The following is a 25923-nucleotide window of genomic DNA, read 5'->3' as shown; positions in this document are numbered from 1 at the left end:
TGAGGACCACTTTAAGAATCAGAATTGGTATCTTTCTTCTTTTCTACAGAACGGAAAGACGAATGCAAATATTAGTCATCTTGGTCGGGACCTCATTCTCTGGCTGGCTAATATGTCAGATGGTCTCAGCGGCACAGATTAAAGGGGCTTCACAAACACCCCGGGCAGGGGATGAGGAAGTCAGGGCTAGGACTTCCAAATGAAGGAGGAGGAACTGGGTGAAAGAGTTATGAGCACAGTAAGCCGTAAACGGATGTTTGAAAACTGTACCGAGTCAAACATTTCATGTGTACAGGGCATGGCTCTGTTGGAGTGGTTATTTACTCTTTGATTAAAAGCCAGTGAGTCCAGGAGGATGAGCTGAATAAATCCCACAAAGCATCCAAGGAAAGTATTTTAGTGGCGAACTTAACTTTCAAGCCATTCCTAACATACACACAAAGCCCCATTCACATTCTACCTCCTAACACCCACCCGAACGCTAAGATCAGAGACATATAGGATGTCCCCCGTTCTACAGGAGCTTCTCAAGCTTTTCTCTACACTTTCAGTTTGACTGAAACAGAAGTGTGCGATCTCAGAGTTCTTTCACAGCAACCAACCACTGTTTCACGATTTAGGCAAGTTTGCTGAGGTATTGTGAGATTTTGTTAAAAGGCAGTAGACGTTAGGAAGGGCAAATTTAAAAATCTCATAAGAGAAAACAGTGCTTGGACTACTCCATCAGTATTGTTAACAGATTGTTTTCTGTAAAATACACCAGTCCGTTGTATTAGGAGTGCGGCACGGGTAGTTGTAGTCTGTGAATGTTAGACCCTCAATTAGAAGAACGGCACCAATGAGGTCAAAGCAGCTCCTCCCTCCTGTGATCACAGACTGCACCCCTGGCCCTGGCCAGCTGTCTGGCAATATGTGCTTCTGGTCACAAAAGGGGGTCCATGGGCGGGCGTGTGTGTTTGGATCCGTGCAAATCCATCACCACTAATGGGAAATCACTCCTAAGTTCACACCCAGCTGATGGGCAAATCAGGCATGCCACCTTCACAATCAGAGGGCAGCAGGCAGCTGTACTTGGACATCAAATGTCATTAAAGCTGGGGTTGAACTGCACATGGTAGGCAATACTAGGTAATGGTCAGAAAAGCGAGGAATTATTCACAAAGCCTGATGGCCCACTTTGCCCAAGACATGTACTTGCGTATGTGTGCATTATTATGATACAAATAAAGAAAGACATCTAGCAGAAATCTGGAACAAGGAACTCTTCCCCTCCTCCTGCTATGCAGGGGAGAGACGTTCTTTCAGGCAGCAATGTCGCCACTGCCTTACTGTCTCTGTGAAAGTGGACTTGGAATTCTGTTCCCAGGACCCCTTTTGGGACACTTCTTTCAGTCACCTGAAAGAATGTACGAGGTGAGATGTTGCAGTAATATGTGAATCTAACACCATGTACCTAGGAATCGGCTTTATTTTCTATGCTCCAGTTCTCAGTATATTTGAACTATGTATGTTTTTAACTCCAAGGTAGTTAAAAGGCCCGGTTTACCGGTGAGAAAATGAAGTCATGCATGACTTTTAGAGAATGAGGGATGGAGTCTGGTTTTCTTGCTCTCGTCCTGAATTCCGACAACACTCCGCCTTACTTCACAATCCACACCGGAGCTGTTGTGATTAGCGGCACAGAGGTATCACGGTGTACGTCGCACTTTGGCACACCACACCACAAAAGGGGTTGCCAGAATTCTGGACCATCTTGTTCCCTTTTGGTCACTTGGGGACCAACCAAATGGGGCTGGAAGGGTGGTGCTCACATGTGCTCTACATTGCCCTGGAAAGCACAGGAATGCCTGGACCAACTGTGCCAGTGAATCCAGCAATAGCCTCACGTTTGTAAATCCTCTGGGAAAGTTCCTAAGCTCTGTGCATAACAAACCATACCGGGAGAAGCCAGAAAGGGGACGACTTCTTTGAGAGCGGCTGTGATTCAGAATGCTTGGCACTGCATCATCTGTAGTCAATCAAACCGACAGGCACACAAAACACGACTGCTTTTCTTCTTTGGGGACATGACTGTTTGCAGAGCCCAAACAAGCCCCCACCCAAACATAAAGCCACAGAGAAAGGCGGCGCCCGGCACCGACTCAGGCAGGATCGGTCAGCACTGTGATCAACTTTCAAAGTTTTCATATAACAGATGGTGTGCTCTGCCTGTAACTCAGATCCCAGGGATGCCTGGACTGCAGCCACGCTGAACCCAAAATGCGGGGTTTGCCCCACTTCACGGAGAAGACTGGGGAAGCCCCCAGCATGCAGGACAATGAAGGGAGAGCTTGCAGGTGGGGCAATCCATCCTTCTAGCTCCAAAGCTGTCCAGTAAAACAGCTCACATTCGCCGTCAGGTCAAAAAGTCAAAATATCATCTACATACACAACAGCCTGATTCTGCCAGCGCTCGTGAGTTTTATTAGAAAATATGCACTTAGAGGAGATGCTGAGCGTAAAGCCCTTTTGGCATTCCATTTCCCTCTAGAGCCAAAGGAGAAACTGGCCCCATCAAACAGAAGAGCCCCAGGTTCGAATAGGCTAAAAATAGGCTTTCATATCCCAGAAAGCAAGGAACAAAGGGAAGCCCAGCTATGCTCTGGAGAAGTCTGCAGCCAATATTCCTAGCATATGAGGAGCATCCCAGCTCAAGAGGGAGGAGCCAGCAGGTGACTGTGCCTGGCCACCCCAGGGAATGGCCTGACCTCCTCTCCAATCCAACCAGCTTCTGTGGGTCAGCAGAAGGGCCAGTTCCCCAAAGTGTAGGAATGTGGTACGGGGGGGAAATCCACCGTTTTATCAACTTACCTAGGCTTTTGAGTTTTGGTGGAAGTTGGGTTAAGGACAAGGAAACTGTCCCTCCAGGGTTCTGGTACTAAAATCAGACACTGCACCCCAGGTTTGAGTCGACAGCCAACATGCTGGAAACATGGACAGGAGGAATGTGTGGAATCCCAGTTCCTGGCCTCAGCCTTATCAATATGGAAATAACTTAACAGCACACAAATGCTAAAGCAGGGTTCCCAGAGTAAATCAGTCCCATACCTGCTCTTAACCATACTTAATGTTCACCTGGATTTATGAGATGATGGAAGCAGAGACTCTTGCAACTATTATATTCTTTTCCTTTCCTCTTTTCCTGGTGTCAATTTTTTTCTCACGTCTCTGTGAGGGGCCCAGGTAAGTGATTCTTAGCTGCAGATGCTCAGTGCGGCTAACATGTGGTCCAATTTTCTAAATGTGAGTGTTGTTTTTTTTGCCCAGAACGGAAGCTTCATCTTTTAGTCATTTTGTTTTAATCCGGCCCAGAAAACCGATCTGTTTTCCTGCTTGCTTTCGGGAGCATGAATGCAGGGCCTCGCGGAGGACAGGACATGCTCCCTGGGCAGATGCAAAAGCCTCCTGGCCCCAGGTACACACCCACTGCTGCCCGGAGTCTGGTGGGTTGCAAGTCCTGAATTACTCACAGCTGGAAATGGATTCCTTCGGAGGACAGTGTCCATTCGCCATTGTGATTCCATTTGGGTTAATACCTTGAAATCCCAGCCTGGCTTGCCTGCCTCAGGACAGGTAACGAGTGATTTTAACCAGCTGAGATCCCAACCCAACCCCAAACAGAGAAAGCACCCTGATGAGAAAGTCTCCAGTTGGGAAAAGCTGCCCTTTTTTCGGCTCTTAAAGCTGAGCTTCGTAATTATTTTAGTGAGGAGCCTCACAGCCAAATAATTCAATTGGACTAATTTTCAGCTACAGTCAAGCCCGCCTGATGGGAAGGCAGGCCAAACAAGCGATCTTCACAACCTGAGTCTGGGTTGATGATGGTGCCTGAAGAGCTTCAGGGCTCCATTGTGTTTTGGGCCATTTTTAGTTCCTTTTCTTCGTCTTTAAAACAATTTTTTTTATTGAAATCTAGCTGATTTACAATGCTGTGCCAATCTCTGCTGTACAGCAGAGTGACTCAGTTTTTTTTGTTTGTTTGTTTGTTTTGCAGTACGCGGGCCTCTCACTGTTGTGGCCTCTCCCGTTGCGGAGCACCGGCTCCGGACACGCAGGCTCAGAGGCCATGGCTCACGGGCCCAGCTGCTCCGCGGCATGTGGGATCTTCCTGGACCGGGGCACGAACCCACGTCCCCTGCATCGGCAGGGGGACTCTCAACAACTGCGCCACCAGGGAAGCCCACGACTCAGTTTTTAACTGCCCCTCCCCCTCCCACCCCCATCCCTGCTTTGGTCCTTTTAGATGAATTCCATGCATAGAATCTCCTAGAATCAAGACTGCAGTTTAACAGCTCCCAAAGCACTCACTTTTATACTGATGACATCCCACACCAACCCCTCTATCTTTTAACAATGACAGTACTTGGAGGAACTTCCAACTTAACCACAAGTGAGAGGTAAACACTTTCAAGAACAATTTTTTTTTTACATCTAAATATTTCGGTTTGTTTTCACTTATTAAAAAATACATTCAATTTTGCGATAATACTTAATTCTAGGTATTTCTTTAAAGTTGGGTTAGAGGTCAAAACATTTTCTTGGAATGTGCAGCGATAAGTGATGATGGTCTAGACTTGAGGTGATAGAAATGGAAAATAAAGAGAAGAGATGGGATTCTGGCCTAAGGAAGCTGATGGGGGGCAAAGGAGGGAGGGAAGGCAAAGCTGCCTCCTGAGGTGGATGAACTATGTCTCTGACAGACTCAGAGGCAGGTGTGGGGGGGTGGTTAGACATGGCAATGAGTTTGTGCAGGAAAGCCTTGAGCACAGTTCTGGGCACAGTGCATTACAATCGGCAGCGGCATCTTCAAGTGGGAATGCTGGTAACAGCTGGAGAGTAGAGATGAATATTCACGGTGAGGACTAGATGCACAGATAAAGGAATTGTTGGGTGGAGTTGATTGCTAGGTTTTGAGAATGTACAAGTTTTCTGAAGAGAAGGTGTAAACAGAAACCACCCGAAAGTGGATACAGCAAAAGACAAGGAGGCAGAGGGAGCGCAGTCAGAGAGGTAGGAGAAAAGCCAGAATATGCGCCCCCTGTCACTGGTCCCCCTTAGTGGACACCTATCAACTCTTTTTGTCTCTCTCGATAATTTATTCTTCTGTATTTAAAATGGGGAACGTAGTCCTGCCATAACCACCTATAATTATTCCTTGTTAACTAGAGGGACCAAAATCAAATTATCATTAATAACATGTTCAAAATGTCCCATGTGTCAGATATGCTTCCTGACTATAGAAATACTTTGATTATTACCATACCCAGTCACAACCGAATAGGAAATACTGGTGCAAGAAAATACTATTTTATTCTGCAGTATTTCCAACACAAATAGATGTCCCCAGAATCAATGCCAAGCTTCCTCTAGCAATCTTCATGCTGTATCTTAGGATCCGGTCCTCCAAATCTCTTCTACTCCACAGCTTCCAATGGAAACATCAGTATCTCACAGGAGAACACCCGCCACTGCATGGGATGAATGCAAAACTTTCTAATTCACACTTCAGCCTCTGAAAACCTTATAATCGGTTCTCAAAAAGACCTCAGGCAGAGACCTCAGTCTTGTCAGAACAAATGTCATGTGACAGCAAATATAAATAAAACCTACACCAAAAAAAACACTGAACAACAATAAAACCTGCCACTCACAGGCCATTCATCTGCCATTCATCTGCCATTACCAGTGACCACCCCCTTTTAATTTGGCTCCTAACACTGGCTGAGGGCAGGGTCATGAACTGCCAGATGATTTAGCATTAGAAAGTAAACCCTCGGCCTCAAGAGAGATTTTCTCTTTAATGTGAAAGTTAGATTGTGAAGACTCATCCATTAAGGTCCAAATTAGCCAAATATACAAACTGTCCAAGGGAGGATATGAGCAAATACCCAGTACCCATCTGGGTCAGTTTTCCTCAGAGCCGTGGGCCTTCCCTCCCTCATCATCCACATCAAAGATACTTGATTTTATGTGCTCACTCTTTGCAGGGCAACAGACGATGCATTTTGCAACACTGAGGATACCCTGACTTTCCACCAAAAAACAAATAAAAGAAACCAACTCTATGAGTTGTTTTTCTTTCCCATTCCATTTTAAAATTGAACCCACGCCTGAGATCACATCATGATTCACTGACATATGTGGAAGTGGATACCAACTCTTAATAATCTCTGTTAAGATTGTACTCATTAATCCTAAATCCCAGGGAACTAAAACTCATGAAATAGCTTCCAGTTTATCCACTGGTTTAGTCATTCCACTGAGTGGGATGCAAAGACCAAGCCAGCTTCTCTTCCAGCATCAAATTCCGTCTAGGTTGAGAGCACAACTTAAACCTATAAGGAGAGAGCTGAAAGTGCTTTACATTTGTAGTGTGCTGAAATGGAGGGGGAGGACAAGAGAATCCTTATGATATAAGGGTTAGATTTTCCAGTTATTGGGGTAGGGGAAGAAACAGGTTGTCATCTCTCAATAACGTTGCCAATGGGTGTTTCCTTTCAGTCATGCTGACTGAAAAAAAAGCCAAAAAGATAAAAAACAGTCTCATCTATTAGGATTTAGCAAACACGGTGACATTTTCAAAACCTCAGTAAAACCAAGTTTAGGTTTCAGAATGTTTCTTTTTCTCCAGACTTCTGGGGCCGGGGATCGTATTACACAAATATCATAGAAGCAACATGTTAACATAACCGGAAACATCAGCTGTTGCAATTTCGCTCAACTTGGTATCTTTTATTTTCCACCCAGCAGCCACTCACACAATGCCACTCACATCTTCCCCAGAGAGCAGCCATGCCTGATAGTAGCTGATAGAGCAAGACTGTAACGAACGCAAAGCGCCTCCCTTTCTGCGCCCTCTCTCCTCAAGTAACTGGTGGTGTCCGGTGACATGATTTCCAGGTACAGAATTTAATCAGATTGAGCAGCCGACTTTTCTGAGCTGAGGCTGACCTGGCCATGCCCTGTTCCATGACTCCTGTTGAGCTGGGATCCAAGATCTTAAGATTGTAGCTTGTCCCCTGTTCCCATGTGTTAAACAGTCAACACCCTCTGGGAATAGACTGCACTTTTCATCATTTGGGTAGGAATTCTAGAGCATGGAAATGCCCTAATTTGCTATTGCTGCATCAGCATAATGAGTCAGATTTAGGTCCTAGGGGAGAATAACAACACTTAACACTTATACACCGCGCTTTTCATCTTCAGGGTCCTTCACCACGTTAGGCTGTAATGTTATATTTCTCTCAGCAAGACAAAGGAGTTCATTTCTAGTCCTTTCAACTCCCCTTCCTTTCTTATACATACAGACACACACCCTCCCACACAACTGCTATCATATGATGAAGCTATCTCCCACCTCCTAGATATGTACTGTTGGATCCCTTTTCTAAAAAAGAAATCAAATGTGAAAGGTCAATTCACCCTTTTTTAAAAAAATCTTTTGTTTTTGTTTCTTCCTCTAACGTGGAACACAAAATCGGCATGTCGATTGCCAGTTACTGGAGTCCATTCAGTATTACTGCTAGGGTTCCCATACTTGACTTGACTCTTTATGCCTCGTGGTCTTCTGTATCACCTCTGCCCACTGAGGAGACTTGAAGCCTCTGTCTTAGGATGGAGGACTCTGTCATGTTCCCTGCTCAGACCTCTTCTCTACCTCATTTCCATTCACTCCTGGCCCAGGTCATTTCATTGAATCTCATGTATTTAAACACCACCTACATGCCAATGACCCCCCAGTTTACATCTTCAGACAGGTCCTGTATTACATACCTATATATCATTTGCCCATTAGATGTTTCCACTTAACAAGTCTGCAAAAATCTCCTCAATTTTCCCCTCAAACCTGTTCCTCCCACAGACAGCTCCATCCTTTCAGTTGCAGAGGTCAAAAACCTGGGTTCATCCTGAAGTTCACCTCTTACTCCCCAGATGTAATCCATCAGCAATTCCTGTTGGCTCTGTCTTCAAATTAGATCCAGAAACTAACCACCCCCTCCATCTGTACCTTGGACCAATCTGCCATCATTTTTAATCTAGATTGTTTGAATACCGTCCTACCTGGTCTCACTTTGCCACTCCCCTCCAACAGTTTACTTCCAACTAGGCAGCCAAGTAAACTTTCTACTATATAAGTCAGATCCTATCACACCTCTGCTTACAGCTGTCCTACAGTTCTCCATCTCACTCAGAATAAAAGCCGAAGCCTACACAGCCTTCCTGGACGGGCCCCTCAGCCCACTCTCTCCATCACTACGTACCTTGCTCTCTGCAGTTCCTCCAGCCCACAGAGTGCCCTCCAGCCTCAGGGCTTTGCACCCGCTGCTCTCCCCACTCTCCTCCCCAGTATGCACCTGGGTCAGCCTTCTCCTCCTTCAGGTCTTGGCTGCATGTCCGCTTACCAGTGATGCCCACCCAGACCACCCCCAGCACTCCCTGTGCCTCTTCCCTGCTATATATTTTTCTCTATAGTACTTATCACCTTTGGACATATTATACATTTTATTGTTTTTACTTGCTTACTGTTTGTCTTGCCCATGAGAAGTAAGCTACCTGAAGGGTGGGATTTTTTGTTTGTTTGTTTGTTTCAAAATCAGCTTTAGTCCATGGTATAGTCACCAATGCCTCGGACAGTGCCTGGCACATGGTGGGCCCTCAAAAATATTTACTGCGTGAATAAATGATGAACAAAAGTTTCTCATCTGTTTCAGGACTAGCCTGACTTCTAAGCCACAGGCAAGTTGAGATTTGTGATACTGCTAGTGAAGGATGCTTTTCCAAGGGAAAAAAAAAATATCTCTCATTAGAGAGTTTTGAAGCTATGGGTTTATACTAAGGTGGAAGACTGAGGCAATTACGGAATGTGTCATCTGCTATAAAATATATGCTATGGATACAGACATTGGGGCTTTTTCTATTGGTCATTACCTGCCTCTAGCCTGTCCTCATTCTATACACACATTGGGATGCTTTTGAAAAAGGGTGTCAGGATTAAATATAGTCTGTAGAACAGAATTTTCCCCAACAGACAGCCACACGGGCTAAACAAGGATCAATTCTCTATTTGCTCTTTGATAGAATTTTCTAGACCAAACTTCAGCTAGAATTTTAAAGGTGGAGGGAAGGACCAGTCCAGTCTTTCTAACATTTCTGTATAAAGTACTTAGAAAGTTCAAGCAAAAACCTTTTTTAACCAAATTCTCCCGATAAACGAATCCATCTCCCACTTTACTAAAACTTGTTGAGGGAACTCATGCAAGTCTTCTGTTAAAAGTCTCAGAGAAAAATAAATTAGAAGAGAGTTGGAGCTTAGAATTAAAAAGGAATAGTTATCTGAATGTGGAGCAAAAGGGAAGAAGAAGACAAAACTTAATGATGACAAGGTATGCATTGAAAAAAGAACCTGTATTCCTACATTTCAAGCAGGAACAAACAAATGAAGTAGGAGCTGGGGGTAGTAGTGTGCCAGGGATGTTTGGAGCTGGAGTAATGTGGTCAAAGGGATGTGTAAAAGTATGTTGGCAGATTGGAGAGCATCTCCTACTCCTCATTTCCCCATCCTGTGGCTTCCAAGGAAATGCTAGGGCAGAAGCCACCAACACAGCCTATTTGGCCACTGGATGAGTCATCCTGAATTAGGCCTCAAGAAGGTGTCCTCTTGTGTAGTCATGGTCACCTAGGCTGGATATGGTCCTCTGGTTTGAATGAGGCAATGGAAGAGGATACCTCAACAGTCTGAATGCTGTCCAACTTCTAGTGTGTGCAAGTGAACTTGGGGTGTGAGACACTGGTTTCCTGAGGGGCCCACCCCAAAACCATGGGGGAAGCTCGCTGCAGGGTCCCCCACCCACATACCCATCTCAAAGTCATCACATGACTAGTGTTGCTAAGAGCAACATGTGAAAGAGAAAAGGACTATTTCTACAATGACAATAGTCCTCCTCAACTTTGCTTGCCTAATTATTTTAATTTTTAACATTTAATTATTTGTACTCAACCCACAAAGAATCAAAAGCAACTCACACACACAGAAAATGTGTAGCATGAAAATGCTTTTTTAAATTAAAAATCGGGACCAGAGGAAATATAAACTGGAACTGAAAATCAAGTCCGTGGGGGAAGTAAAATGCTCATTACCGTGTTCTAAAAAGTTCTCAAAGTTAAGCAGTCAACTTGGCTTCACGTTAACAAGCAGTCAAAGCAAAAAGAGAAACAGAACTGGTTACAGGATTCTCATGTCCACGAGGAGAAAATATTTCAGTTCCTCAGGGGAAGCAAACTATTTCCTGGAATTCAGATCTGCAAGAATTTCCTCCCATGGGGCTTCATATAGGAGATCATGAGTACTATGCAAAGGAGAAGGTCTAAATCCGCCCCCCTACCATGGGCTTCCTAAAACTGTTAAATCTTGGAAAATGTCTTTGGGAAAATTAAGGGTATACACTTCGATTAAAACCCTTCTATCAGAAATGAAGACGATACAGACCAAGTACATCTCAAGGAATGAATGAACTTAATCCCTCAGTCATCTACATATGCCACGTCCATCAGCAAAGCTAAATTTATTACTCAACCAGAGGAAATTTACTAGACTTTGTGGTTCCTCTGTCCCTTGCTATTTTTATGTTTTTAAAAAAATCTATTTCTATTGCAATGAAATATAGAATGCATGCCTTCTTTTTTATTTAGTTAAAAATTTCAAGTGCTCAGAACAGTGTCTGGCAAATAAGTGCTAAATAAGTGTTTGTTTTGAAAAAGAAAAAAGACGCTTCACTGGGCGGGTGTAGGGGCGTGTCAAGTATGAATGACTAATTATAAATCAAATGAGTTGACTGAGATTTTAAACCCCTCTTGTAACCTATTTTCAGGATTTTTCCTAAAGCAGTACAGACTGAATGGCTATTTTGATATGAGAATGTGACATGAAAAATCTGGTGGAGGGGGATTATTATAATTTCACATAGAGGAGGATTCAAAGGTTTTGAAACACTTAGAGAAATATCAGAACCTTTTAAAATTTCTTCTCCAGATGGAACAGCTGGAAGTTCAGAATCCATTACGATGTAGCCGGCGCTTCCTTTCAACCAACTTTCACAGTCTAAGTCTCTGTTCATGAGATGTATCTAATTTTTTGTTTAGTACATTGTGGGCATTCAACAATGGTCTATCAAAAAAGTTTAAAAACACCAAAAAGCTTCATTATCATATTTAGTTGTGACTCTATTTCTTTTCCTTAATCTGGTAAAGTGATTTTTAAATCACTTTACACACCATTACAATAAAAACTGACTATATTCTGGAGGGATTCGTAAAGTGACTTTTCTACATTTGTAAGGACAAATAATCCACACTTACAGTGAACCTATTTGTTCCAACAACAACAGATGTTCAATAATATGACCAGGGAGGAATTATGAACGTGGTGGAGAGATACCAGGAAGATTATGGAAATCAGACAGTTACAACCTGGGCCAAAATCAGATGAAATCCACTTTCCTACTGCTACAATCCTTCGCTTGTCATCTTACCCCTTGACCCTTGTCTTTTGCACTCACCACCCATGTAAAGCTTGCTATTATTTAGCACAGTAAAACAACAACTTTTGAATAGAACAATTATGTGAGTTTTTCTGACTCAGGTCAAGAATCAGGTAACTTTATTTTGGCTTCAATTTCATATTTCAGATAATCTGCTTTTCCCATGATTTTTCTAGCCTTGGATTCTACCACAACCAGGGATTCATCCATTTTCAAAAAAAAACCCATCAAACACTTGCAAATGGATAAGTGCTGTTTTAGAGCATCATCAGCACAACCTGCGGTGCCACCTGGTTCCCATGCACATGTTTCTAGCAGGTGCTAGAGGAGACACCTGCCCAGGTGTCCGTCCAAGCAAACCTACCCGCTTGCTGCTCTCTTCCTCCTGAGCCTTCCTGAACTCATGCTCGAGGGAACAGTCCAGCTCATTGAAGAGCCCCACCTCCTCGCAGTTCTTCAGGAATCTCGTTGGGGTTGGAGTCTGATCTGAAAACAGAGACCGAGTGATCATAAATGGGACCTTTTCCTCAAAAGTCAGTGGCAAGTACGAGCTAATAAATTCACTAATCCCCTCCCCTCGCCTTAATGACGATGCCGAGTGGCCACCCATAATCTTCCAGCCCTTTAAATAAAATGAGAATATGGAAGAAAATAAAACCATAAAGCCCAGAGGAGCAATACGATGTGTAGAAGGCTGTGGCATGGGAGGGCTTCCCAAGCCTCCCTCTGGACAACTTCAGGCGAGGAGATCCCACAGTTGACTTTCTGGAGTTCATATCGTTTGAATACACATTGCAAGGTGTGGAATAACTCTCTTTTAACTGGAAAAAATGATTTAGCTAAAATAAGGCCAAAAATATCTACAGAGTCCATGTTAAGCCTGATTTTAGGGGGCTGGGAGGACAAAAAAATTATAAATGTTTGTATCAAACAAAAAGAGAAAAACAAGCATTCAATTCCTTTTTCTTAATGGAGAATAAAAATTAGCAATTCTTTTTCTCATTTTCAGAGTCACAGAGGATGATGAAAGGTTCCAAGTCAAACACATTCAGCTTCCATCCCTTAAAAATATAATTATTAATTTTATTTTCCTTTTGCTGTAGCCAGAAGAATGTTTTGAGAAGACTCTCTAAAAGGAATAGAATTTCTTTCATATTCTTGATGGTCTGGAGAGCTTACTACTTAAAAACTGGAGGATCTGAAACCACTATTTGTGGCTTAATATTTATGCAGCATTTGCAGTTTATGAAATATTTTCACACACATTCTCTAGAATCTAGATCTCACAAGATCCTATAAGGTAAGCAGAGTAGAATCACACCTTTGTAATTATTAAGGACAGTCATCTTCCTTGTAAAGGTGCACTCGAGTGGACATGAATAAAACTGTGTAAACTGCCTTTTTCACAGAAACAGAAGATAAAAGAACCAGAGAAAACCACTTCCCAGTGGGGAAGTCTGGCCACACCAATCATTTTACAAGCAAAGAAAATGGAAGGCCTGAGTGATTAAGGGTCTTGTCCAAGGTCTCCCAGGTAGGTGTGGCAACACTAGGATTATAACCAAGGGCTTGGTGCTATTTCCATTATATATATACATGCATTATTCCCACCTGAGCCTGTGGCAGACACTGCTAGATTGATTATGGCCCTTGTCCAGCTTGACCTACACTCAGTCTCAAATCTCTTTCTGCACAGTCCTCTAAGCCATCACCACCAGTCAAATGAAGAATGCCCTCAAGTTGATATGAATTTGCAATTTCTGCACTCTCTTTATAAATTCCTATATGGCAAGAAACTAGAATCCTATTTACTTTTCTAAGTCATAAAAAGAGTAATTAATTCCAGTAAATTATCTACTGAGATCCAAAGAATATCTTAATGCCCATGAAGCTGAAATGGCTTGATATCTCCATTTAATCAGCCCTTCTAAGGCAATGTCTCCCGATACCCTATGGGCACAGAGCTTTACTGCCTGAGAAGTACCCAAATGGTTGATTTGGATTCCAGTCAACAAAATACCATCTGCATTCTTTCCCATTCTTAGCCCAATCTCCCAAGATTCTGAGCTCTCTTTGCAGTACATAGAGAGCCTACAACAGACGATCATAAATTGGACATTACAGATAAAAGATATGCGAAGGATTGGGTTTCACCGAAAATAGTTTTATTAGAAAATTAATTTATTAAGATACACATATATGCCTACGTATCCAATATATACCTATAGTAGTTACATGTTGTGGCTTATAAAATATAAAATTAGTATTTATGCAGCATTTTGCAGTTTACATTTTTTCCCACATCGTCTAGAATCTATTAATAGATCTCACAAGATCCTATGTGGTAAGCAGGGTGCATATTATTTTAGGACAGGAGAAATAAGTACCATGCACAGGGTCACACAATTTGTAACCATCTCATCACTATTAAGTCCTCTCTTACTTTCAGACATAATCGCTTCTCAATCGAAATCCCATGCTTTGCCTAGACTCTCCTCCCAGGTCCAAAGGTCTTTGGTGCATGTGTAAAAGACAACACTGACAACCCAGAAATCCAGATTAGAAAATCATGTGGTTTCGGGGAAATTACCTACATTCTCTGGACTTCAGGTTCATCATCTTTCAAATAAAGTTCTAAAGCTACATGATTCTGTGAATCCTAAAATCACCACCACAACTAGGTTCGCTTCAAAAGTCACTGTTAGTAGATCAAAGAAAATATGACCACGTAAAGGATAGTTGAACAGGAACATCAGTAACAACTGGTTAGACACTGGAAATTAGGCCAGAGGTAACGGCTAGATATATAGATAAAGGAGATTTATGAACAGAAGGTATAAATAGACAAAACATGAGAGTGGAAATATAAGGGTGTGGTGTGTGTGCGTGTGCGTGTGTTAAGGGTGTGTGTGTGTGTGTGCGCGTGTGTATACGTTTATTGGATGCTTAGTCCATGCCAGGCATAGTGCTAAGTGCTTTGTATGCATCATCTCATTAATTTTCACACCAACCACATTAGGTAAAAATTATTTCCTCCATTTTACTTATGAGGAAACTGAAACTCGCCTTTGGCCCCATTTAGTAACGGAGTTGCTTAATTGTATAAGTAATTGACATTCCTAACAATCCTTGGTTCTTCTGAAATATCTTGGAATCATTTATATCCCTCACACAATAGAACTGCATTACAAGCCTACAGACTCCTCACTATCTGAGAGGAACATTTCTGTGCCTAAAAAACCTGAGAAAGTATCACATAACAGAACTGAAATATTAGACCACTTGTCATCAATGGGAATTTAGTTTGCCAGGTTTTAATTTTCCTTTTATTCCTCTGTGCTTCTTTGTTGGAGATTTACAAGTTGAGGACCATGATTCCAGGTAGAGAGAATAGCAATCCTAGAGGCTCCATAAGACACCTGAACTCTGAGACATGTTCATGAGATGCTCCATGAAATTGAATTCAGGTTGGCATTTGGGGGCCCAAGCCCCAAGCAAAGTTGAGAGATGTTTTCTGTCTCCTCTAACGCAAAATTATTCCCAGATACCAGCATGCACCTACATACATCAGCAAAGGGAGGCTGAAGGAGCACGGCACAGGACAGTAATGGCACCATCCATCATGCTGAGCCTCTCTGCAGCAACAGGGAAACAAAGCTATGGAACAAGGGGAGCTATGGGCAGTAAAGACAGCTGGTTCCCTCCTATCCCCAGAGACAAAGACTCAGAGGAAGGCCCCAGAGTTGTTACCAAACGTGACTTTCTTTGCTGTATGATAAGAGTGAGGGAAGGGGCTTCCCTGGTGGTGCAGTGGTTGAGAGTCCGCCTGCCGACGCAGGGGACACGGGTTCGTGCCCCGGTCCGGGAGGATCCCACATGCCGCGGAGCGGCTGGGCCCGTGAGCCGTGGCCGCTGAGCCTGCGCGTCCGGAGCCTGTGCTCCGCAACGGGAGAGGCCACAACAGTGAGAGGCCCGCGTACCGCAAAAAAAGAAAAAAAAAAAAAAAAAAAAAGAGTGAGGGAAAAGCAAAACTGTAATCTGTATCCACATTTGGAATAGATAAAGCACACTGTCCTAATATTTAATTCATTTTCTTCTTGTGAATGAGCTATTCTTTCCAGTTACAACAGGAACCAGAAAATGGAGCTTAACTTTTGTTTTAACATTTATTAGAATTAATACAGGGTCTCTAGTCATCTTTGATCCCACATGGTACAAGTTCCAAGTAAGCCAGGAAATGTGCAAATCTTCAAAAGGGGGACAGCTAAATCTATCAGCTGCTTAAATAAAAGAGGCAGAGTTTCTCAGCCACATGAATGCCTTGTCAAATAACTATTCCAGCTGAAATTAGACCAGAAGTAAGTGGGTAATATCCATGGTCATAAGTTAAAATTCTTGTAATCTACACCTTATTTAGAACCAAGAGCATGTACCAGTTAGCTACAGCAGCAGCAATTTCTATGTCCTGAATAACAGTGGCCGATGCTCTACTAGGGGATAATATCTAAGGTGTGTTCCGTAGTGACAGGCCACACTCCAAGGTCTTACAGGAACTGGTTCCAGTGGGAACTCAGAGCTGAGATGACTGTTTAAGGACTTCTGCTCCCCTTTCTTTTAGTGCTTCCACTCCAGTGAGGTCCATCTGAATGAGAGAAGACAACCCCACATCTCAAACTAAACAAAAAGTTAATAGCTTTTGAGTCTGAACTTTACCCGAGTTGAAAGTATTTTTTTGTTACCTTTGTAAGTCTGCACTGGCGCTGCAGAAATGCCTGCATGCTACCTTCTCACAGTCTGCAAAGAGCACACCAGGTTCTCAGGAGACCTAGACACCCAGGGCCAGTGCAAGTGATAAATCTTACCTGCCTGTACTCCTCTCAAGCGTTGTTGGGGATTTCTTTACCAATCGGACATGAAAGATTTGCACCAAAAGGGATAAAATACCTTTTGAAAAGTTGGTCATATTTTGAAAAGTTGGTCATATTTCAACATCTTGTTCCCTTCCTGAAATGATGAGCCTGTTTCTTGAAAACAGGAGCATCTTTTCATAAAATCACTGCCTCTGTAAATAGCTAGGTAGAGGACATGTGCCATGCAGAGGCTCTACTTGCATATCTGCCCAGAAGAGTGGCACAAACTTGGCATTATGAGTTAGGAATTCACCCATCATTTCTATGATAGGAAATCCTGTATCACATTACATCTGGGAAGGACCACAAGTATATGGTTAGGACTACTAGGAAAAAAAGCATCTCACTAAGTTTTCCAATCAGTTCATAGTCTGTCTACCATCAAGTGCTTCAGTCCCAGCAAGTATGATTATTCCAAAGCCTAAATGACAAGCACAAAGCTAAAGCATGAAACCTGATTCTTCTGTTAAAAAGTGTTTAGTCTGTTCTACATTTAATAATAGGTTGCTACCTTATTCGGTTTCAGAGCTGTGTTTGAGTTATATGTTTGTCTATATTTCATTTTCCTCAATGGGGAAAAAAAAAAAGGCAAGGTGACAAGCCATCAATTAAAAAAAAAAAAAGGAAAAGCAGACTTCCCATCTTATACCAGAGGAGAAAAATATGAGTCCCCTAAGCAAAATTTTTTTCCTATTGGTCTGATAGTCTCAGCTACAGTATTACTAAAAGACTCTATCAAGTAATTTTACATCATTTTGTATTAAATTGATACTATAAAAGCCTCACTAATTCAGACCAGTTATAAGAAAGATCAGTTTGAATTAGTGACCATTCTAACTATAGGGTATTTTTTTTTTTTTTTTTTTTTTTTGCGGTACGCGGGCCTCTCACTGTTGTGGCCTCTGCTGTTGCGGAGCACAGGCTCCAGACGCGCAGGCTCAGCGGCCATGGCTCACGGGCCCAGCCGCTCCGCGGCATGTGGGATCTTCCCGGACCGGGGCACGAACCCGTGTCCCCTGTATCGGCAGGCGGACTCTCAACCACGACGCCACCAGGGAAGCCCTATAGGGTATTTTTAAAAAGTCAATGCATTTTTATTGTTTACATGACTCAATTTCAGCCAACAAAATGTAGCTTAATGGAATTCCTCAAGAACGCTTTTCAAATCAGTAGAGAAAAGTATTGGAATTAACCTATCTATTTTAGTAAGAGATGGGGTTCTCAAAAAAGGTATTTCTCTTCGAGTCTTTTTTTTTTCTTTTCTTTTTTTTCCTGTACGCGGGCCTCTCACTGTTGTGGCCTCTCCCGTTGCGAAACACAGGCTCCGGATGCGCAGGCTCAGCGGCCATGGCTCACGGGCCCAGCCGCTCCGCGGCATGTGGGATCTTCCCGGACCGGGGCACGAACCCGTGTCCCCTGCATCGGCAGGCGGACTCTCAACCACTGCGCCACCATGGAAGCCCCTCTTCGAGACTTTTAATATTCTTTTTATAGTCATATTTATCCCATGAATTTTTCAGCAAATGCTTTCTTTAAAATATTCTTATACCTTATCTGAATTTTAATAAAGTCCTAATTGAGTTTACATTAAATGAATTTTAAAATGCATAATCCTTTATAAGAGTAAAAATCAGTAACAACTGACAGAATTCCGAGGAATTCTAGACAGGCTTCTTTGCAATAAATGTGCCTTTTATTGAGTGTGAATATACAGTAGGAGCACTAGGGTCCTTTCAGTAACACTGACATAACTATTTCCCTACATCTGTCCCAAGAGGCAGTGTTACCATGGGACAAACCAAGGTAACTCTGGTTTTTAAACAATAGCTGTGGGATGCTTAAAAATTGACCCGGACTGGGGTGATCCAGGTCAGTGAGACACACTCTCACACTCTTGAATCACATGCTGGAATCCACTTATTTCAAGGTGGAGAGCTGGTAGACTAGATACCCTTAGAGAGGCTGTGAGTCAACTAGAAAATGCTCCGATAAAGGCATCTCTTACAACACATGGCTCCAGAAGACATAGATATAGATTTAAATAATTCAAGTATACTTTCCACACCTACATACTCACTATCAGCCATGGCTTACCCCTAAGTGTTCCAACAGCAATTAAGCCACAACTTTATTTCACTTTAGAGGAGCTGAGCTGGTAAAAAGGGTTATTAACACTGTGAAACCATGTCTCTGCTGGCCACGTGAACAAAGGGATCAAAATTGGCCCTGAATAGTGGAAGCTAAAGCTTAATGTTTCCACTTAGTCACTCATTGCCTGAGTTCTACTATACTCTTTGTCAAAAGGGATTGGTTTCCAGATTAAACAGACTGGAAGCCAGTTTTTCATATATAAAGGAAGACTGTAGATCAAGGCCTTTGACGTATTCAGGTGAATTTTCAAAATTCTATTTTGCTTGACCAACTAAAAACATGAATGAGAAGCTGACATGTCCAAATGCCAATGCAGTAAGTCCCTACATACAAAAGAGCTCTGTGCCAAAAGTGCGTTCGTATAAGTCCAACAGAATTAGCCTAGGTACCCAACTAACACAGTTGGATATATTGTACTGTACCGTAATAGGTTTATAATACTTTTCATACAAATAATACATAAAAACAAACAAACACAGTAAACTACACAAAAGCACAACCACATGCACTCACATGACAACGTGAACTAACTTATGTGACTGGACACGCTAACGAACGTTTGCATCTTTGAAAGTTCGCAACTTGAAGGTTCGTATGTGTTGCTACAATCTCCTAAAAATGTTTGACTAGTCTCTCCATTTGATGACTATTGAAGGGATAAGTCAATAATATAAGAAGAAGCAGTTCATAGATTTATATCCAAACATAAATCTAAGGCCAAAACTACTAAAAATAATATGTATACCTCACCAAATCTATGTGTACAGTGAGAAAATTATAGACAGATAGGGACTTTGGACAAATTGCTTACCCTCTTGATCTTGTTTACTCATATGAAAAAAAAGTGGCCAGGATTAAATGACAATGTATATAAAGCAGGGGGCACGTTACAGGCATAAGATAAGGCAATAAATGGTAGCTATTGCTATTATCATGCTGCCCTCTGGTGCAAGCCATCTCCACCACCCTCTGTTCCATAAAGATCTAATTAATTTCCAAAGTGAGAAGTCACTATGTAACTTTACCATCAATGGAAGAGAAAGAAGCTAAGTATGGGACGCACATGTGTATGTGTGTGTGTGTGTGTGTGCAAGAGAGAGACAGAGAGACAGAGAGACAGAGAGACAGAGACAGAGATTTATTTACTTTTTATATCCCAGTTCATTCCAAAAAGAATCTGGAGTGAGATACGTCACCTTTCCTCTGGCTCCTCCCTTAAAATGCTCTTGGAGGGGCTTCCCTGGTGGCGCAGTGGTTGAGAGTCCGCCTGCCGATGCAGGGGACACGGGTTTGTGTCCTGGTCTGGGAGGATCCCACATGCCGCGGAGCGGCTGGGCCCGTGAACCATGGCCGCTGAGCCTGCGCATCCAGAGCCTGTGCTCCGCAATGGGAGAGGCCACAACAGTGAGAGGCCAGCGCACCGCAAAAAAAAAAAAAAAAAAAAAAATGCTCTTGGATTATTAAGTAGGGTTTATAGCAAAGAGCCATGAGCAATGGATTCGGGTTCTGAGATTCTCTGGTTGATCACCAACAATCTCTTGGAGACAAAAGTTCTACTTCATTGAAAACATTTTGCTTTCTCCACAGTAAGTATTAGGTTTAGAGTGTGGAACTAGAGATAGGCCCTACTTCTAGACCTAATCCAGGTCTCAGTTGGGCTCTGAAGGACTGTATTGTCATGTATATTAGATGGTCTGTATCAGACGGTGATAAGGAAGATGGGATGAGGAAGCCAGTCTCTCTTGCCTCTCTTCCTTGTGTCAGCGCAAGATGCCGTCAGCTGCACCACATCTGGTCTTGGGGTTTTACCACTTCCAGCCCCACCATATTCAGAGGTCAGGGAGAAAGAACCCCTGAGCCTGGAGTGCTGAACATCAGGTCTCTGAAATGCCATTCATCTAGAAGAGGCCTTTCCTGACCTCCCTTGAGCAGCCTGCTGGCCGCTGATGTCACATTATCATGTTTTATCTTCATCAGAACACTTCTCCCTAACTGATACTTTCTTGTTTATTTATCTGGGGATTTTTGGTTTTGTTTGGTTTTTGGTTTTTTGTCTATTATCTCTCTTCCTCCCTACCCCCAACAACATATAATCAGTTCCATAGAAGAGGGACCTCATCTGTCTGGTTCAATGCCACATCCCCAGCACTCAGCACAATAGGATCCCTGCAGGCACTCATTAAATGTTTGTTGACTAAATGAATGGTGATGAAGGGGCAACTTCAGACCCTCTTCCCACACCTCAGCTGGTGCCTGTCCTAACTTCTCTCCAAGCACAGCCCAGTTGCCTGCAGCATTAATCGGGCTGTGATGTCTGGTGAGGGAACTGACTAGGCATTTAAAGGCACGGTCCCCTGTCTCTTTCTCAGGTTTCCCACCTGAGTGTGGATCAGGTTTTATCTTTTGGGAAAGGTTTGCAGTACTATTGAACTTCATCTTCCCTTTCATGAAGCAAAATCAGTCATCTTCTAGGTCAATATTTCTACCATATTCCCCCAACACACAACATACACTCACAGAGTTCTCATTTAGCATATTATTTGCTTATTATTTGTTCAACTACAAAGTTGTACTTTGATTCCTATTCTGTTTTTTTTTTTTTTTTCCCTGTACAGACCCTGGGAACCCTGTAAAGAAGTGGGGGTGGGGATATTTGATAGGGTAAGATTTAGGAAGTTCTGGATACCTAGACATAATACCATTAAAATAGACCCAAACACCATCCTCTTTGTCTCTAATACTGAAATTTGATCATAATTTGCAAGCCAAACAGATCTGGTGTCATGTGGTAGCTGGTAATTTTGCAACCTGTATGTGGAAGTATACTGTCTTCAATGGATTCTCATTTCAAACCTGGCACCTAAAAACCTTTGCTATCACAACTTCCCTCACCATGAAATTATTTTCTATCAGATGGAGAACAGTTCAAGGGAAAGGTTCATGCCCCTCGTCACATCAGGACACTGGAAATGTACCACATAGCCCAAATAAGGATGGAAGGACCAAGGTGGGAGGGAATGGAAGTCTTTGCCCTCAGAATCCAACACCACCACCCCTATTCATGTCCTTACTAGGGACATGTACTGTCCCTTTAGAAGGAGAGGTTTTATGTTTACTGTCTATCAGTAAGAGCAGACTCATGTTAATAAAACACCATGACCGTCACTTTTATTATCCTGCTTTGTGGCACATCAAAGATTATTTACAGTCATTTTGAATAATAAATTCTACCTGGCTTAAATAAAATGGACTTTATGGCAAAGCTATAAAATTATTTCAGATCTTACAACTCTTTAGACATTTACCCTTCAAATGTATATGTGTGATATATTAATAACTTCCCTAACTATAATATTTGCAATTAAAGAAGGATGAAGTGATTTTCCAAAATTAAGGTTAGCTAGATACCCTGAAATTAGTAATAAACATACCTACTATACTTTATCTCCTTAATATATGTTGAACTCCAATTCATCTGAAATGAAATTTTGGGTAATTGAATATTGCTTAAAAAAAATATTGCTTGAAAAAGAAATAGCCTTGAACATTTTTGCCCTGATGAGGCTTGCTGATTTAAGATTTGATTTATACTATTTTTATTTTTATTGTTATTATATTTTGAGCTGTACAAAATTATTCATCTTCATGAGAGGCCACAAAATAGGTTTGAGGTACATTAAGAAATAAAATTCTAATGAACATATTTTTAATAAAAGCAGATTCTGAAGCTTTTGGTAAGTTCAAATCTGAGTAAATTATACAGACAAATACAGACAAACAAAAAATACAAAAAAAATACAGACAAATAAAACTTCAGTCATATTGACAATCACAATCTAATATGCTAAAACTGAAATGATGTTTGAGATAAATATATTCTAAAGACTTTCCTGGAAAAAAAATGCAAAGCACAAATACTCAGTAAATAGCATATTACAATTCAGTGTAGACAACATTGGCATATGACATGTAGTTGACACCTCAGCCCCTGGAGCTGGACTGGATAGCTCTGTATTCTGTTCCAGCAAGAAATTTCTACGAGGGCCTCCCTGGTGGCGCAGTGGTTAAGAGTCCGCCTGCCGATGCAGGGGATACGGGTTCGTGCCCCGGTCTGGGAGGATCCCATATGCCGCGGAGCGGCTGGGCCCGTGAGCCATGGCCGCTGGGCCTGCGCATCCGGAGCCTGTGCTCCGCAACGGGAGAGGCCACAACAGTGAGAGGCCCACATACCGCAAAAAAAAAAAAAAAAAAAAAAAAAAAAGAAATTTCTACGAGACTACAAACATGCAGAGTGCGTAGCAAGTTTAAAAATTTAGCACAGGGAACTATATCCAATCTCCTGGGATAAACCATAATGGAAAAGAATATTTTTAAAAAAAGAATGTATATCTGTGTATAACTGGGTCCCTCTGCTGCACAGCAGAAATTAGCACAACACTGTTAATCAACTATCCTTCAATTAAAAAATGGTTTAAAAAATTTAGCACTTAATTTCATTGGGAGTATGAAATGGCCTCATACCAGCTTCAATATAAAACCTGAGAAAGCAAAAGAAAATATGCCCTTATATTATTCATGCTGTTTTTCCTCATTTATTTCTCCCTTCATTTTCTTATTCTGAGTTTGACATAACAAATTAATAAGAATCTGATAAGAACTACTGAAAAGTTTCAAGAGTTTCATCAAAAACCTATAGGAAATCTATAGAAATGTTCCCACATCTTTAGCTACTTTTCTTCAGACCTTTGGATGGGGCTCCCTGTAGGGCCCTCCCAGCAGTCTACCTGAGAGATACTACGCTGGTACTTACCTCTATAGTGATAATATCGTCACATAATCACCACTCCTTCACACTCACCTCCCACCCCCCTACCCCCAGGCACCCTATTTTAGGGATCCTGTTTGGGAGAAATAAAGGGTGAACTTATTACTTGAAATATTGGGAATTCCAAAGTCTAGAGTCTTGCTACTTTCCTATACATGTTCATTGTTAAACTATAAGGTTACACCACATGTGACTCTATAGAACATAATAAATGATAAAAACAAAAGAACAGAACACCCTTCCTAACCCTTCTAGGCTTTCATAATTCTTAGAAATTTGAGTTTCTGCATCTCTGTTTCTAGACTTAAGGAAAGATAAAGTTATTTCTGAAGAGCCATCTAGTTCAATAAAAACAAACAGGCTGAGAGAGAGGTGGTAGAGGAAGGAAGGGAAGAAGCTGCCTTTGAACACGAGAGTCTTGCAAATGACAGCCCATCTGCACCATTAACAAGTCACAGGCCAGACAGTGAAGACGCGTGGACAGTCCCGTCACTGGGAGTATTTGATCATATATATAAACTGATGAAGCCTGACAAAGCAGTAGCTGGTGCAAGTCAGAGGGTTAGGACTGCAGGATCAAGGGCCCTATTTTTTTGCCCTGTTGGTGAGTTTGGGAAAGCTGCTCCCTCTCCCATGCCCCTCCATCTCTATCTGTAAAATGTGGGTTGTAATAATAACCTGTCTGAAAAAACTCTTAGGGTATTTACTAATAAGAGTGATAATAAAATACTTGTAAAATTTAAGTGCCATAGAAATCCTCAATTATACGAGTCAGTTTTGCCTGTGCAGTCAGTTTCTCTTGTGATGTCATTTAAAACATGTTCATGGGCGTATTATTTCTTTCACGATGCCAGGGAGACAGTGGCTTGAGTGAAATATTTCTAGCCTGAGAAGGGCAACAGGAAATGCTTCAATTGCCCTGCTAGGGTTTATGAAACTCTTGCACTTACATGCTTTCATTGGATCACAATAAGCCTGTGAAATAGACTGGGCAGATAAAATCATTCCCATTTAATGGAAAAAGAAACTGAAGCCCAGAAGTGTTTACCAACTTGCTCAAGGTCATCTGGCCAGGCTAGAGTTCAAGTTTCCTCACTCCTTGCACTCTTTCTAATTTACCACACTACCTCTCAAGATGGGACAGAATGGAAATTAATGGATGGATTATCATTATTATTTATTTATGATCACATTCGCTGAGCACTTGTATTTCCACACATTATCTTATTTAATTTCCCAATTATGAAGCCGGTACCGTTTCTTAAGGAAACCTTCACTGACCAGCTCAGTCCAGAAAGAGAGCTCCTTCTGCTAAAGTCACACAGCATTTTTCCTTACAATGCTCAGTTGATATATATCATGGACAGTCCTCTATTTTAGCTAAGTTTTCACACACACATTGTGATGTCCTCGAAAACAGTAATCATATCAATCTTCGCACCTCCACGGCACTCAGAACAGTGCAGTGTGCATTACAGATGCTCAATTAATATCTGTTGCTTGAGTAATTACAGGTATGTGATGTTAAAAAATCCTTATATGGAGCCAAGTTTCATAGTAATAAATATTTCACATTCCAGAAAACAAGAAGTCATAGCTCTCCAATTATTTGAGTGAACACTACATTAGTGGATTACATTCCTGCTTACCATTATTTTAAGCCTCAGCTATACTTTAGAAATATAAATTTTCAAGGTGTAGAATTTGCCAGTGGAAATCATCCTATTCTGTAGAACAAGTATCTCACATGAGGCTGATCTGATCACCCAAAGCGTCTTTGCCTGATGGCTCCTTACCTGATAACATATTGTCTGTTTTTATTGAGGGAAACTTCAAAGTCATTTCATGCTTGTGCCTATGAATCATCAGATGGTCCTCTGTTGGGAAGCGCTGTCAGACAAATAGAAAAAAAGGGAGAGGGGAGAGGAGCCATTCAGTTTTGTAATATGTATTTTACCATCATAGAGAAAAAGATTCATTCAGCACTGCAAATGTGACAAGGAAAACAAAAAATTCATTCTGAAAAAGTGTGAAAGCATGGTAAGTAAAATGACAAATTATTTGATGCAAGCACATATGCATTCATGTCAAACTTTGGAAAAGAACTACATGTCACGCTTAATTATTTGCCATATATATCTAAAGATGTACCCCATGACATTTGCATAGTATGTTTCTGTTTATGAAGACCTTGCACACTGATTATCTCATTAATTATAATTATACATATGATTTATAGTAACACAGCAAATTATTTTTAGTGTTCTATACTCCATGTAGTGTAGTAAACCACCACTTTATTTTTAATTTTCAGGGAATGATATTATGGTTGTCAAAAATGCTGCGCCCAAATATTTTCAGCTGTCTGGCTTCTGGTCATATGGTGGAATTGGATTTCCTGCCTCTCTTGTGATTGGGTGGGGCCATGTGAGTAGTTCTACCCATTGAGTCATGAATGGAA

General features: G+C 41.8%; 1 protein-coding gene across 5 annotated transcripts in view; it reads right to left on the bottom strand.

The window, feature by feature from the left end:
• Nucleotides 1-25923, bottom strand: part of CREB5 (cAMP responsive element binding protein 5) — a 412989-nt gene that overhangs the window by 305751 nt on the left and 81315 nt on the right. For all 5 annotated transcript variants that reach the window (XM_060108880.1, XM_060108882.1, XM_060108884.1 and 2 more), the window contains exons 3-4: nucleotides 25259-25352; nucleotides 11941-12062 (exon numbers count right to left, since the gene is read on the bottom strand). In XM_060108880.1, coding sequence (XP_059964863.1) covers nucleotides 11941-12062; nucleotides 25259-25352 — 216 coding nt within the window. The remainder of the gene's footprint in view (nucleotides 1-11940; nucleotides 12063-25258; nucleotides 25353-25923) is intronic.

The sequence above is a fragment of the Mesoplodon densirostris genome, chromosome 9 (genome assembly GCF_025265405.1).
Source record: "Mesoplodon densirostris isolate mMesDen1 chromosome 9, mMesDen1 primary haplotype, whole genome shotgun sequence".
Taxonomy (NCBI): domain Eukaryota; kingdom Metazoa; phylum Chordata; class Mammalia; order Artiodactyla; family Ziphiidae; genus Mesoplodon; species Mesoplodon densirostris.
This window is presented reverse-complemented; position numbering and strand designations above follow the sequence as displayed.